Raw genomic sequence first — 16,791 nt, forward strand, 5'->3', positions numbered from 1 at the left:
TCTACCTCCGACATGTTCTACCCACGACATGTTCTCCATGTTCTACCCCGACATGTTCTACCCCCGACATGTTCTACCCCCGACATGTTCTACCCCCGACATGTTCTACCTCCGACATGTTCTACCTCCGACATGTTCTGCATGTTCTACCTCCGACATGTTCTACCTCCGACATGTTCTACCTCCGACATGTTCTACCTCCGACATGTTCTACCTCCGACATGTTCTACCTCCGACATGTTCTCCATGTTCTACCTCCGACATGTTCTCCATGTTCTACCTCCGACATGTTCTCCATGTTCTACCTCCGACATGTTCTACCTCCGACATGTTCTACCTCCGACATGTTCTACCTCCGACATGTTCTCCATGTTCTACCTCCGACATGTTCTCCATGTTCTACCCCCGACATGTTCTACCCCCGACATGTTCTACCCCCGACATGTTCTACCCCCGACATGTTCTACCCCCGACATGTTCTACCCCCGACATGTTCTACCCCGACATGTTCTCCATGTTCTACCTCCGACATGTTCTCCATGTTCTCCATGTTCTACCCCCGACATGTTCTCCATGTTCTCCATGTTCTACCCCCGACATGTTCTCCATGTTCTACCCACGACATGTTCTCCATGTTCTACCCACGACATGTTCTCCATGTTCTACCCACGACATGTTCTGCATGTTCTACCCACGACATGTTCTACCTCTGACATGTTCTGCATGTTCTACCCACGACATGTTCTACCTCCGACATGTTCTCCATGTTCTACCTCCGACATGTTCTACCTCCGACATGTTCTCCATGTTCTACCTCCGACATGTTCTACCTCCGACATGTTCTACCCCCGACATGTTCTACCCCCGACATGTTCTACCCCCGACATGTTCTCCATGTTCTACCCCCGACATGTTCTCCATGTTCTACCCCGACATGTTCTCCATGTTCTACCTCCGACATGTTCTACCTCCGACATGTTCTCCATGTTCTACCTCCGACATGTTCTCCATGTTCTACCTCCGACATGTTCTCCATGTTCTACCCCCGACATGTTCTACCTCCGACATGTTCTACCTCCGACATGTTCTACATGTTCTACCCCCGACATGTTCTCCATGTTCTACCCACGACATGTTCTCCATGTTCTACCTCCGACATGTTCTACCTCCGACATGTTCTACCTCCGACATGTTCTGCATGTTCTACCTCCGACATGTTCTACCTCCGACATGTTCTACCTCCGACATGTTCTACCTCCGACATGTTCTCCATGTTCTACCTCCGACATGTTCTACCTCAGACATGTTCTCCATGTTCTACCCCCGACATGTTCTCCATGTTCTACCCCCCGACATGTTCTACCCCCCGACATGTTCTCCCCCCCGACATGTTCTACCCCCCGACATGTTCTACCCCCGACATGTTCTACCCCCCGACATGTTCTACCCCCCGACATGTTCTCCATGTTTTACCCCCGACATGTTCTACCCCCCGACATGTTCTACCCCCCGACATGTTCTCCATGTTCTACCTCCGAGAGCGGCCGGTCGCCTCAGCACAACGTACTTGATGGTTGCCGGGTTCTTTTTTGCAGTCCGCCTTTGTTTTGTCGTCTTCATTCACTGTGTAATAGTTCCACACGGCTGACATTTCTAACCACGCCTTCTCCCCGCTCTGATCTGGGGGCGGAGCCTGGGGGCGGGGACTCGGGGCCTGTGATTAACCCCTTACACGCCGCTCAAACATAGATTACTCAGACCGTGGTATTGGTCCCCGGCTTCGGGGGGACTTGTAACGAGTACTTTAGAAAATGTGGTATCGCCGCATCCCTAAAAGCCAACAGTCTCGAAAGTAATAAAATAATCAGATTCTAAACTAAATAATGAAATGGAGAGAGAACCAATCTTATCCTGCCTTTCTGCCAGGTGTGGAAGGTGTGAAGACCTGGACCCTGGACTGTGATCAGTCCCTCCACTGTCTCCCAGGCACCTTGGTCACCAAGTCCCGATTTACCTATGGTGACCTGGTGTCCAGTGTGAGACCATCGGTTCTTCACGAGAGTTGCACAGAATTGGTGATGAAGATGAAATGTGATCATCTTGCTAATAATAAAGTCAGTAAAATATCGAGTTGTGAGAAGTTCCATGTCTTCGTCGTGTAGGGGAAAAGTAATCATAGAATAAAAATATCCTGAAGATGATCTTTCACTAAATGTGAGGACTCTCACCAGCAGCATCTCCCCAAACCCGAAGACGTGGGCGTCGGTGGCGGCCACGCCATTGTTGGGCTTGTAGAGGGAACAGGGCGACGCCGGTGACGATCAGGAGGACACACAGGTACTTGGTGACGGGGGGGTACTTCTTCCTCAGGATGGTAACGCCCAGGATCATCACTGTCACATGCAGGCAGGGTGACATTTACACAACGAATGGCGGCGTCATCGTCAAACAGCAGATATAGAAATCGGTCCTCTACAGGACACGTCCAGATCTTTCACCTACCTGGAATCGGTTTACACGACTTCCCCAACACCTGCTTACGGAGAAAGACGCTCCGATTATAGTCTGGTAGGACACACCCCGCTATTCAGAGACGTGGGGACACACCCACCTGTGTGGGGTAGTTGACGTACTGCCAGGGCCGAGTTGCTGGACACCATGGCGCCCAGGTAGGACAGGGAGCAGAGACCGTAGAGCCATGAGCGGGTGTGGTCCGGTTTAGAGCCGTCAAAGAAGTGGATCACTGAGGAGAAATCAACTCGTTACTATTACAAGCAAACGGTGGTGGTAACCTAGCAGGTACCACACCCGCCTACGACCCAGAAGACCCAGGTTCAAACCCCACTTACTACCATCCTGTCCCTGAGCAAGACCCTGAGTGTCTCCAGGGGGGACTGTCTCTGTCACTACTGACTAAGTCGCTCTGGATAAGGACGTCTGGAAATGCTTGTAAATATCATTCTTATATATTATTTCTAAATCTCAGATCCTCCAGCACAGCTCCACTGGTACCAGAAAGCATTCATCTAGACTCTTCTCCAGTTTCTGGAATCATCTTCAAAAGCAACATAAAAACCTTAGAATCATTGGCAGATCAGGTTCTGGTGAACCAAATGACAGGTTCAGTCCTGGTCCTGGGGGGTCCTGGTGGTCCTGGAGGTCCTACCCTCCTGCTGCAGACATCCCTGGGCCATTAATGAACTGATCGTGATTAAACTGGGGGCTCAAGGTCTGGTGCTGGTGGGTCAGGTACTGGGGGCTCTGGTCACACACACAGGACTCACAGATGCGGGCGAAGACAGCGTTGATGATGCACTGGATGAAGACCAGTGTGGTGGCGTAACGGAACTTCTCCTTCTTCTCTCCATGACCGTAGTCGCCTCGCGTGCTGCACACACACACAGTGAACAGCTCACACACGCACAGACACAGTGAACAGCTCACACACACACACACACACAGACACAGTGAACAGCTCACACACACATACGCACAGACACAGTGAACAGCTCTCACACGCACACACAGTGAACAGCTCACACACGCACACACAGTGAATAGCTCACACAACACACCGCACACAGTGAACAGCTCACACACCAACAGCGCACACAGTGAACAGCTCACACACACACGCACACAGTGAACAGCTCACACACACACGCGCACACAGTCAACAGCTCACACACACGCGCACACAGTCAACAGTGCTCACACACACGCGCACGCACACAGTGATCAGCTCACACACACACAGTGATCAGCTCACACACACACAGTGAACAGCTCACACACACACAGTGAACAGCTCACACACACACAGTGATCAGCTCACACACACACAGTGAACAGCTCACACACACACACACACAGTGAACAGCTCACACACACACACATGCACACACACACACACATGCACACAGTGAACAGCTCACACACACACACATGCACACACCCACACACATGCACACACACACACACAGTGAACAGCTCACACACACACACACGCACACACAGTGAACAGCTCACACACACACACGCACACACAGTGAACAGCTCACACACACACACACAGTGAACAGCTCACACGCACACACAGTGAACAGCTCACACACGCACACAGTGAACAGCTCACACACGCACACACAGTGAACAGCTCACACACGCACACACAGTGAACAGCTCACACACGCACACACAGTGAACAGCTCACACACACGCACACACAGTGAACAGCTCACACACACACACACACACACACAGTGAACAGCTCACACACACACACACACACAGTGAACAGCTCACACACACACACACAGTGAACAGCTCACACACACACACACACACACAGTGAACAGCTCACACACACACACACACAGTGAACAGCTCACACACACACACAGTGAACAGCTCACACACACACGCACACACAGTGAACAGCTCACACACACACACACACAGTGAACAGCTCACACACGCACACGCACACACAGTGAACAGCTCACACACGCACACACAGTGAACAGCTCACACACGCACACACAGTGAACAGCTCACACACGCACACACAGTGAACAGCTCACACACGCACACACAGTGAACAGCTCACACACGCACACACAGTGAACAGCTCACACACACACAACACACACAGTGAACAGCTCACACACACACACACACACACGAGTGAACAGCTCACACACACACAGCACAAGCCTCACAGTGAAAGCTCCCACAACACACAACAAGCTCAACACACCACACACCCCACACAGTGAACAGCTCACACACACACCACGACAGTGAACAGCTCACACACACACACACCACACAACACAACAGTGAACAGCTCACACACACACACACAGTGAACAGCTCACACACACACGCACACACAGTGAACAGCTCACACACACGCACACACAGTGAACAGCTCACACACACACGCACACACAGTGAACAGCTCACACACACACGCACACACAGTGACAGCTCACACACACACACATGCACACACACAGACCACAGTGAACAGCTCACACACACACACCACACACACACACTCACGCAGTGGAACAGCTCACACACACAGTGAACAGCGACACCAGCAGATGTCCGCCTGGACTCACATGGTCTCCTGCAGGATCCCGTAGTAAAAATAACAGACGAAGACTCCGAGGAAACAGACGATGAAGCGCAGCCGCTCGTTCCCGCCTCCTGTCCCCGCCGCCATGCCGTCCTCTCGCTGTCCCGCCACCGGCACCGGGCACCGACACCGACCCGCTGCCCGCGCTCCGCAGCCCGGCGTCCCGCTCCACTATACCGGCCGTGAGGAACCGCCGCGGGGGAAGACGCGCCTCAGCAGGTCCTGCGGAACCGGAGCCGAGAAACGCGGAACTCCGCACGCACCACGTGACCGGCGTGTCCTGACGTGGCGACACCACGTGGCCGCCGCGGAATATGACGCTTTAATGCGGGACTAGAACGCGACATTAATATGAAATGTTGTGCCGTGTGCGGCATGTGGAGCGCTTTCATTGGTCCAAACTCAACTGCGTTGGACCAATGGAGAAGCAGGATTCAGAAAATGGGCGTGTCTACAGTCACGGCTGCAGCTCCACGTTAGCAAAACTGGAGAAGCAAGTTGTGAATAGAAATGAGATTCTGCCACTTCGAAACGTTTTTATGAATGAACTAGAACATAAATACACATGAACGTTTTATTCCAACTTCCTTTAATTATGTAAGTTGAGGACAACCTGGTCGAATGTCAGTAATTCGTTTCATTGCACAGGATTTGTTCCAGTGAAAACTGTGACACGTGTCCCTCTGTATTTAACCATCACCCTTGGTGACAGTGGACACCATGACAGGCACCCGGGGAGCAGTGTGTGGGGACGGGACCTTCATCATGGGACCTCAGTGGGCACCATGACAGGCGCCGGGGCAGGCAGCGTTGTGGGGACGGGAACCTTCATCAAGGGGACCTCAGTGTGGCACCATGACAGGCGCCTGGGGAGCAGCATGTGGGGACGGGACCTTCATCAAGGGGACCTCAGTGGGCACCATGACAGGCGCCTGGGGAGCAGCGTGTGGGGACGGAACCTTCATCAAGGGGACCTCAGTGGGCACCATGACAGGTGCCGGGGAGCAGTGTGTGGGGACGGGACCTTCATCATGGGACCTCAGTGGGCACCATGACAGGTGCCCGGGGAGCAGTGTGTGGGGACGGGGACCTCATCAAGGGGACCTCAGTGGGCACCATGACAGGTGCCCGGGGAGCAGAGCAGTGTTGTGGGGACGGGACCTTCATCAAGGGGACCTCAGGGGGCACCATGACAGGCGCCCGGGGAGCAGCGTGTGGGGACGGACCTCAGGTCCGCTTCCTTACCTGCTAGGCCACCACTGGCCAAGGCATCTATCTTCTCCCCACTGTACATCTTCTACAGTACTTCTACAGGCATTTTTAATCTTCTGACCTCAACTCTCCGTACCCACTTAGTCCCTGTCACGGCTGCTGGAGTCCATGCTGGGACACTGGGTGCAGGGCAGGGTAGCCCACACCTACAGTCAATGCAGAGTCACCAGTCCATCTAGTTTAAATTCCTTTAGATGGTGAGTGGAAACCGGAAGAACTGGAGGAAACCCGCCACCCAAAACTGGGCGTGTTTGGTCTGAGTCGGGACTCGAACCTTGGAGGTGTGAACTTCGTGCGTTATGGTACATGTCCTTCCACCAACAAAAAACACCAGAACGTTTGTAGGCCATATGTATCTTTAATTTGTCTGTTCCATCTACAGGCATCTGGTTCATGAACAAAAATCCTATATTCATCATCATCATCTCTCAACATCTATCAAGTGCTGAATTCAGACAAGGGAAGTAAGCAAACTTGTATAATATTTCAATTAACAAATCAAGATATAAATGTAAGAAATGGCACTTTTTCATGGCTCTCTGGCTTTTAAACACACGGACCTTGGTGCAGAATCTCAGTCATCGGTGGAAAAACCGCATTCCATCATTACAAGAACTTAAAAAGAGCAGAAAGAAGAGGATCGTTCCCCAATCATCATCGTCACCATCCCTTCAAAGAAATGTCCTCTCATGAATAAAACTATAGGCAGGGAACATCTTCTCATCTTCCCCTGGTCACGTGGTGGAGGTGGCCGGGTCAGACAGGGGTCCAGGGAGGAACCCGCCCACAGCGGGTCCGGTTCCTGCACTTTGGGAGACTGACAGGCCGCGGAACAGGAGATCCATGGAGGGCCAGGAGGGGCTTTCAACAGGCTGACAGGGCAGAAGGCGGAGCCTCCGTGTGGCGTGAAGTTGACCTTGTTGGGGGTCGGGAGAGGAGGGCAGCAGGAGGGGTTCTGCTGGGTCCAGGGAGCTGGAGAGCGGGAGACACAACATTAGAAGGCGGTGCAGGTGGCGGGGCGTCAGCGGGGCGTCACTTACGCAGCATCCTGCCACGCCCCAACTCCCTCACAGCCCTCTGCCGGTTCTCTCGGGAAGGCGCATGTCTTGTTGGGGGCGGGGGGAGCAGGCGGGCTGGAGGAGGGCGGGATCCACAACACAAGGGGGCGGAGAAGGACATGGGGTCACCGCGTCTGACGAACACACACATGCCCAGTGAGGACGGCGTGGCCTACGGCCAATCAAGCGGCTCGGTAAGGTCACTCACCGGCCTCCCCCATTGGACAGGGAGAGTGCGAGGGGGAGGGGTCACTCTGGGAGCCACTGCTGCACCTCTGGAGCGGAACAGGAGCCCTGTGGCCGTCCGGTATGTCCAGTATCTGACAGTTAAAACACGACAGAACCCTGAAGGGACAGGAGGACACGAGACGGTCCCTGCGCCTCACACACTGACTGGACATGGAGAATAATATTTCACTCACGTGGAAATCATTCACTCAGAACCATGTCATGGACATTCATGCGACCAATTTACCTGGTTGTGCATCTGAAAAAACCCCCTGGAGCTCCAGGTTGAGACCCTCCACACTGCGCCGCATCCTGGGGGCCAGGCGGCTCAGAGCCTGGAGAGAGAGGGGCGCGTCGGGGTGCGTATTTAACACTCAGAGCTGGCGTGGGTTTACCTGTGGAGATTCCGGGGCGGAGCCAGCGGGTGGAGGGTGGTGGGGGCGACTGCACCCCCCTGTGGGCGGGGCGGCTCGGAACCGTTTCTGGAGAGAATGGCGAAGTTTGGCCACCTGATGAGTGATGTGGGGGATTTATTTTCCAGTACGGGTCCAAGCGGATAAAACATGCTTTTTTAAATCTTTCGCGTCTCTCAGCCCCACCTCTCGAAGGTGATCGGTGCTGCCCCAGGATGCCGAGCGCTTGTGACCCCCCGCCCCCTCTCCTCCCTCTGCTGTCCTCTGACCAGGAGCTGGGAGTCTGGGGAGAAGATTAGAACCAGAGGTGACAACACTGAGTGTCCTGGAGTGGAGAATCAATTACATGACAGACAAGACAGGTCACACACACACGGGGGGTGGGGGGGGGGGGGGGGGGGATGGGGGGGGTGGCAGTGGTGGCCGAGCACCCGTAATCAGAAGGTTGCCGGTTCCGTCCCCACGCGCTGCTCCCCGGGCGCCTGTCATGGTGCCCACTGTCACCAAGGGTGATGCTTAAATACAGAGGACACGTGAAGAGAGAAAGTGAAGTGATTGTCACATGTGATACACAGCAGCACAGCACACGATGCACACAGTGAAATTTGTCCTCTGCATTTAACCATCACCCTGAGTGAGCAGTGGGCACCATGACAGGCGCCCGGGGAGCAGTGTGTGGGGACGGTGCTTTGCTCAGTGGCACCTCAGTGGCACCTTGGCAGATCGGGATTCGAACCGGCAAACTTCTGATTACGGGGCCGCTTCCTTAACCGCTAGGCCACCACGTGTCACCGTGTTACCGTGTGCTGCGCTGCAGTGTCTCACAATCACTTTTCACTCTTCTTTCACACAAAAAGACAAAGAAATGTGGAAACTGGAGATGAAAATGATGATATAACTCTATATTAATGCAGTAAAGATCTCACACACACATTGCATGGCGGTGGTGATACACACATGGACACAGGATGTCAGCTGCACCTGACATGTAGTAGCAGCTAAACCCTCCTGACCCTCTCCATCACGTGCCACGCCCTATGCAGCTGACTACCTGTTATTAAGCCTTCAACATGTCAACCAATCCACAACATAATTCACCTTCTGTTGAGAACTCATATTAATCTCATTTTATTACACGTTTAATGTTTAATTGTATTGACCATTACAGAAACAAATCAGAGAAAACAGCTGAAGATAGAGAGATAGAGAGATAGAGAGAGAGAGAGAGAGAGAGAGAGAGAGAGTGATACATACCGACATGATAAAATCTCACATTTCTTCAGCGACAAGGTTGTTTAAAACAATGTCCATACAACGTCCAGAGAATGTCTCTTTCTACCAACGTCCAGAACAAGGGACCCCAGAGCCAGTTTTCAGAAGCTTGGACCCCTCATCTCTCCTCCTGTCGGACACAAAGTCTGCCTATGATTTCACCACCAGAATAGCCCAGGAAATCCTGATAGGAGGAACACATTTAGATGTCTTCCAGTTTTCGGTGGGATACTGTGCCCCCCCCCCTTCTATTCTCCCTCCCACAGGGTCATGTTGACGTGCATCTGGTGTACAGTTCCCACCAACACCCTCACCTGCCCCTCCCTCTCAAATACCCAACTCCCTCCCTCCATCTGTCCATCACGGGACATCCTATAAACAGCTCAACACGACAAGTGTAACATTTCATTCACACTGGACCAGTGTGGCTGTGTGTGTAGACATGGTGGACAATCTGCTCTACATCTGCATCTGCTCAGGTCCTGCAGACCGTGCGGTGAGCAAAGCTCATCCGCAACAAAAACAGAAGACCTGTGAGACTGTAGGACTTATTATTATATCATCCCCAACCCTGCACTGACACCATTTGCAGGCTCACTCTACCCTGGAAGGGGGTCCCTCTCTGTATCACTCCTTCCCAAGGTTTCTTCCTCTCTTTTTTTTCTCTCTCCTAGAGTTTTTCCTTGTGTGCAGAAGGGTCAAGTGTGGGGGGGTGTCAACTGTAGGACCTGTCAAAGCCCATTGAGACATGTGATTTTGGGCTAAATAAGAAATAAATGTTGTTGTTGTTGTTGCTGTGAGAAGAGATCCACGGCACATTTACATTTACAGTATTTACCAGACACCCTTATCCAGAGCGACAGTTACGAGGACAGTCCCCCCTGGAGACATTTGGTAGTAAGTGGGATTTGAACCTGGGTCTTCTGGTTCACAGGCGAGTGTGTTACCCACAAGGCTACTACCACCCTACCAACGTGACACCAATGTGATACCTGATTAAATCTGGGCTTGGGTTGCACCGTACCAGGTGAGTTTCCAGGGTCCACGGTGCGGTGCGGTGATTGGTGAAGCCCTGACCTGTGTGGCCATGTTGTTGACGCAGGTGACATGGTGACAATCAGAATAGAGTGTAGTAGGTGAAGCGGACAATTCGGCCATATTTATCCGGGGAGAGTAGAGTATAGAGTAAAATAGAGTACAGAGCAGAGATGGGGAGTTGAGTCACTTAAGTCGAATAAACAGTGACTTGTGGCTTGACTTTAGACTTGCCCTCAGTGACTTGAGACTTGACTTGGATACTGTGACTCATAAACAGTGTTCATTTCATGGAATTATGGACATGTCAATTATCTCAGACTGAAAATGTGACTATTGTTCCTCTGTAAAATGAATGGGTTTCAATTGAGGGATGAAAAGGAGAAGTGCGGGTAAGGGGTATAAGTCGAAGGAGGTTAAATGTGGTTGAGTATGTTAAGTTTGTTGAATAGATGAAGTATGTGGTGGTTGGAAGTAGGACCACTGTTGCTCTGTAAAATGCATGGGGGTGAATGAGAGGATAGGTGGATGATGAGGAGGAGTAGAGGACATGTGAATGAGTGGATAGAGGTTAATTGTGGTTGAATTGGTAACATTTCTACATTTCTACACACATAAAGGATCATTGGTTTAATGGGTGAAATATGTGGTGGTTGGAAGGATGAAAGTTTGAGCATTTTTTTTCTGTTCTTGGTGAATGCGAGGGTAGAGGGATGAAAAGGATGAATGGAGGATAGTGGGAGGTGGAAGGAGGTTAAATGGGTGAAAAGTGTGGTGGTTGGAAGAGTGAAGGTGTTGCTCTGTAAAATACATGGGAGTGAATGGGAGAATGGAGTGATAAAAAGGGTGGAAAATGAGGAGTGGAGGTTAAAGAGTGAAAGAGAAAATTTAATTAGTCTCAGATGAAGGTGTGTACTAAGTTTGATGTCAATGTGTTGAAGTGTGTGGAACTGGTGACGGGTTCAATTTACCCTTATAAGTGAATGGTCCCATGTTATTCCTATGGGAAAAGTTGCTCTGGAAAAGGGGTGTGGCCAAAAACACACCCCAATGCCCACTCCCAATGGATACGGTACGTTCTTTATTTTCTATCATTTGGAAGTGGCTTCTAGGACATGTTGAGTCTCTCCAACTGGATAGGGGGCAGTGGTGGCCTAGCAGTAAAGGAAGCAGCCCCGTAATCAGAAGGTTGCCGGTTCGAATCCCGATCGGCCAAGGTGCTGCTGAAGTCCCTTTGATGAAGGTCCCATCCCCACACACTGCTCCCCGGGCGCCTCTCGTGGTGTCCACTGCTCACCAAGGGTGATGGTTAAATACAGAGGACACGTGTCACCGTGTGCTGTGCTGCAGTGTTTCACAATCACGTCACTTTTTTTTTTTTTTTTAAAGGATGTTGATCCCGATGGTTCAGCAGCCAATTCCCTGTGCTAGCACAGTGTATTTTATTCTCCCCACTTCCTCCGTCTTTAACTTAATTTATTATATACATAGAATTTCTTTTTTAATTTATTGTTGGTCTATCATTATAGAGCATGGGGGACCAGGGCAGCTCTCTTCCGCCGGTCTGACACGACAGTCCGAGCCACAGCGTTCTTATTATAGTGAAAATAATAATGGTGATGACGAAGAACCAGAACCGTGATTAATCAGACAAAACTCCGCACATCCATCTTTGTCTGGGCGGGACTCTGGCCAATAAACCCTTCCAACAACGCGTCCGCCATTCAGTTTTATTCTATAGTGATGAAAAGATCCAGGAATAGGAGCAAACATGATTCACATCGCATCCGAATATCAGAAAATGAGCTTCAGGGGTGTAAATGTGAGTAAATCAGCGATTCACTCTGCAGTGTTTATCTTAACCACCAGAGGTCAGCCTCTTCCAACATATGGAAAGGTAATAACAAAATATTTCCTCATAATTTATTCTCATCACAGTTTTTAAAACACACACACGGAGAAAAATAAAAGCCCGACTCAGCGCTCCATCCATTTCTATTCCAGCTTTATTTCTGGTAGGCGTGGTGGTCTGTGTTGATAGGCTGCCGGGTGCTTCTAGCTGGGCGAGGCGGCCGGCGTGGGGTCCCTGCTGATGTTCACCAAACACTCACTGGATCTGAGACTGGCCAGAGACTTGGAGCTGGGCAGGGAGGCCAAGGAACCGCACAGGCCCAGCATGGAGGGCGTGTCCTTACCTGCGGAGGGGGGAGGAGCGAGCTGCAGGCTACACAACGCCGCGCGCGTGCAGGTTATACATGCGAAGGAGCGAGGGGGCGGGGTTTACCTGTCTTACACCACGAATCCCCGTTCTGTTTCCCATCACACGTCTGCGAGTCCGAATTCATGTTCATTACCGCACAGAGCTGATCCAGACTGTCCAAGCTCCTCCTTCACACACACACACACACACACACACAGGAAACGTATCGGCGCCAGATACCATCGTCCTGTTGAAGAAATAGATGAGAAGTGTCATCACCTCCGGAACAGCCTGACGTCCCCTCCAGCTGAAGGCCACTGGTTCTCTGCAGGGACTGACAGGTTCTTGGCCAGATGTGAGGAAGAATCGCTGGGAATCATGAGAGAGTGGAGAAGACGAGATAAAGAGATAGACAGTGTGTGTGTGTGTGTGTGTGTGTGTGTGTGTGTGTGTTTGTTCACATACAGCTGTGCCTGGAGCTCCAGAACAACAGCCTCCAGCTCCTTCTTCTCCTGCTGGCTCTGCAGCTGCAGCTCGTCCAGCCTGCTGCTCAGACGCTTGTTCTCCGTCTCCAGGTTCTTCAGCTGGGACTCCCTGAGCCGCACCAGCTCCTCCAGGTACCCCTGCAGGAAAACACTGCGACGTTGCACCCCGCGCTGAGTTGGGAGTAGAGCGAGAGAGACGGGGCTCTCAGCAGGCCCACCTTCTGGGCGTAGACGATCTTGAAGCGCTGCTCCATCCGGCGGTACTTGATGCTCCAGCTCTCCTCATCGGTGACCAGCGGGACGTAGGGATGGTCAGGAACGCTCTCCTCGCTGGCGCTGCTGTCCACACTGCGCCGATCCTCCTCATCACTCATGCAGTCGTAGCTATAGGTCACCATGACGACGATACAGCGTAGACACAAGAGGACCACGCCCTGATCAGTAAAATCTATCCATCTCACATTCAGAGCTTTCAAAACCATGCGCAGCTTCTCAATTCATGAAAAAAACGTCCACAAGTAACAAACCTGAAAAGAGCAAAGACAGATGTGGACAAAGGACCCGGGGACGCTGAACAAACACTGACCTCTGTGTGAACTTCAGGTAAGGTGTGTAGTCGATCACAGCCGGAGTTTTACCATCCAACACCTCTCCTTTCAGGCAGAAACTACGAGAGAAAGAAGGATGACATCAGACCCATCCATAAGACAGGTGGGGACTGTGGACAGGCGGGACTTGTACCTGAAGTCGATGGCACTCAGTCCAATCAGCATACCGGTCAGAACCGTGGCCTCTTCCCTCAGCATGATGGCACTGTCCTCATAAAACCGCCTGAACATCACACACACCAGTCATGGTCCATGTTCTCACCCCGCTAACTTGTACACCAACCTGCACAACATCCAGCTACCTGGTGGTGCGCGTGTCCCTCAGAGCTGTGGCCACGTATTCAGCCAGCCTCTTCTCCATCAGAGCCACCCGGATCCACGCCCGACCCTGATTCATAAGAAAGCAGAGTGAAGGCAGCAGTTTCCAGCAGCTTCGGAACAAAAACCACAGATCCCCCTTTCGTATGATAATAAAGTTTCTTAAGTTGCACATAAATGGCAATACACCCTCAGTTCAGGGGGAATCAGTAAATGTCAAACCATGAAAAGCTAACCAGATAGAAGAAAGGAGATGTGGACCTTACCTTAGCACGAGAGGTGCTAATGTTCTCGATGTTCTCAATGCTGCTAATGCAGTTGTTCTGAACCTTGCTGCAGGCCAGGCGGATGTAGTCCCAGAAGCTCCTCTGGCCATCCGAGCTGAACCAGCTGCCTGGACCTGCTCCAGAACCAAAAAATAACTATTAATAACTATTGTACACCCACTCACATCCAGACACTAACTTCTCTAATGGACAGACATAACCTCGCCTCTAATTAGTCAAGGAAGTAGCAATAAGACATGGGTTTGAGACCTGCCCCGTTACCTTTGAACCGATGGCTGAGGATATGCTCCAAGATGGCAGCAAAGTTGACAAACTCTTCAGACGAGTCATCAATGGGCTCAGCGGTGTACTTCTCGAGGAGAGTCTTCACAGAGAACCTGAGGATGGTCGGCAGAGACAGTCGACAGTCAAGGCAGGCCTCCTGAGCCTACACCCTACTAAAGAACAGCCATTTTGGGAGCAAAGCCACCAAGTTGGCCTGAGGTCACTCCCAATTGTCTTGTGTGTGACACAATGCCCCCTTCACATGCCAGGGTAGTGCTACCGTGTATATGACAACAATCAGTTCCCTTGTGTTCGAGCCAAAGGGGCGATGACAAAGACAGGGTCGGCACGGAGACCTTTGTCAACTCTCTTGGGTTTCAGTCCCCTGGCCCTTTTTGTTGAAAGAACAGTGCCATGATCTGAAAATGAGCGAATCGCTCTCTCTCTCTCTCTTTCTCTCTCTCAACCCACCCCCTTCTCCACGGTAGTGGCCTGATCTATTTAGGTCCGGTGCCACTGCACAAAGCGTCTCGCCACTCATTTTCCAACCACGACCCAGGTCCCTTGCGGACCGGACCTCACAGAACCCAGCATGGTCTACAGAGACTCAACAAGATCAGAGACTCTGTAGGGAGTGTCCTGGAGACGCCAAAGGGCACAGAGGATTCAGCAGAACTGGCTCGTTCTTCATCCTTCCGCATCTTCCTCCTCCTCCTGTCCTTACCTCAATGGGCAACACCAGCATCACCGAGGGAAAGACTGCTCTGTCCCTGGGTGGCTCATCCATAGCCCGAGGCAAGACCAAAATCTCCATGGGCAACACATCCATATCACGCGGGGTAACCACCACGTCCATGGGCGACTCCACCATCACCAGGGGCAAGACCACCATTTCAGTTGGCAGAGCAAGTTTCAGCCGAGGCAAGACGACCACTTCTTTCAGCAAGGCTCTCTTGTCCAAGCGCCGTACCACTTAAAATGTCCTCAGAGGCAGCCTCAAGGAGCGGGGGGATGGCGGCAAAGATGACAGCCAATACCGACAAAATGGATCCAGCCTCGGCCCAGAGGAAACCCACCCTCCTGCTGAAAAAGACTTCCTTCACACGGGGAAAAACTTCCTTACTTAGAACCAGGAAAGCCATCTCTTGGGGAAAGACCTCTGCATCCAGGACCAAAACCAAGGTTAGGAGAGGACAAACTGGGCTAGCCATCGGTACGACCACAGTCACCCATGGAGAGGTCACCAGCTCCCTTAGCAAGGCCACCATCTCACAAGGAAAGAAATCAGTAACTGTTGTCAAAACCTCAGTTAAGAGGGGCAAGGAAACCCAGTGGAATCTGTACTGGGACTTTAACCTTTGATTGCTGATGCCAGATCACACACACACACACACACACACACACACACAAACCTGCAGACTGGGGGGTGCTGGTGCTTTCAGCAAGGCAAAGGTGATGAAAACCACAATGCTTATATGGTATGTATGGTATGTACAGTGTGATGCGATGTCTAAACCTGCTTGTGATGGAAAAAAGTACAGGATCAGGGATCATAAGATTTCACTAAAAGTCTAATTTTCAGATCTAATCTAATGAGGGAACCGTTTGGTGACTACATGATGGGACCACCCATCAAATATTATTCTAATGAGGAAGCCGAGACATGTATTCAGTGTGACGTACAGATGGTAGACAGAATGTAGAGGTTGACCACAAATAACAAAATACAACAAAATTTACCAAGTGGAATCTATGTGATTGTTCTCAATTGTTTAATAATGTGAATACTGGCATATTAATAATAAAAAAATCCAGTTGAACCCACCACCAAGAGAAAATTGTCAATACCAAAATGATCTGAATTTCAGTGTAGCTGTAAACTAATTCATCTGTTTAGTTTCACATTCCTTATCAAATATGACCAGGGTCTTTTAAACTTGCTCCTTTGGTTTGACATGGAAAACGGACCATTCCAATATAATCATATAGACAGAAATCAAGCATGTCGAAATGTGTAACAGAACTCAAGTTCAGGGTCTTTACAGTATGATGGAGAGCCACTGCATTTATAGAAAAGAGTTATGGCGGAACGCTCAACACACTGGCCCTTCCATGCTCAGATCTCCCAACAAACATGTCAACGTTCACCTTGCACTGCAGTCATGTACAGTACCACGCCACCACATAACAGCTCTGCAGGGAACA

General features: G+C 51.1%; 1 protein-coding gene and 2 pseudogenes across 1 annotated transcript; all 3 read right to left on the minus strand.

Moving 5' to 3' along the window:
- Positions 1 to 1,567: 1,567 nt before the first annotated feature.
- LOC114782332 (solute carrier family 35 member B1-like) lies at positions 1,568 to 5,260 on the minus strand (annotated as a pseudogene).
- Positions 5,261 to 7,074: 1,814 nt separating this feature from the next.
- LOC114782333 (protein FAM117A-like) lies at positions 7,075 to 10,547 on the minus strand (annotated as a pseudogene).
- Positions 10,548 to 12,333: 1,786 nt separating this feature from the next.
- On the minus strand, positions 12,334 to 15,478 carry LOC114782334 (RUN domain-containing protein 3A-like). The gene is made up of 11 exons (XM_028968252.1): positions 15,311 to 15,478; positions 14,584 to 14,749; positions 14,302 to 14,435; positions 14,020 to 14,105; positions 13,851 to 13,940; positions 13,696 to 13,776; positions 13,328 to 13,493; positions 13,090 to 13,247; positions 12,904 to 12,993; positions 12,709 to 12,812; positions 12,334 to 12,619 (listed from the first exon to the last, which is right to left on the minus strand). Exons 1-11 carry the CDS (start codon positions 15,476 to 15,478, stop codon positions 12,480 to 12,482), a joined length of 1,383 nt encoding a protein of 460 aa, XP_028824085.1. The 3' UTR covers positions 12,334 to 12,479.
- Positions 15,479 to 16,791: the final 1,313 nt, after the last annotated feature.

The sequence above is a fragment of the Denticeps clupeoides genome, unplaced genomic scaffold (genome assembly GCF_900700375.1).
Source record: "Denticeps clupeoides unplaced genomic scaffold, fDenClu1.1, whole genome shotgun sequence".
Taxonomy (NCBI): Eukaryota; Metazoa; Chordata; class Actinopteri; order Clupeiformes; family Denticipitidae; genus Denticeps; species Denticeps clupeoides.

Coding starts and splice junctions, on each gene's coding strand:
- LOC114782334 (XM_028968252.1), bottom strand. CDS start 15,478: ATGGTGGTCTTGCCCCTGGTGATGGTGGAGTCGCCCATGGACGTGGTG. Junction 14,750..15,310: donor TGCTGGTGTTGCCCATTGAG/GTAAGGACAGGA, acceptor AGTAGGGTGTAG/GCTCAGGAGGCCTGCCTTGA. Junction 12,994..13,089: donor CTGGAGCTCCAGGCACAGCT/GTATGTGAACAA, acceptor CATGATTCCCAG/CGATTCTTCCTCACATCTGG.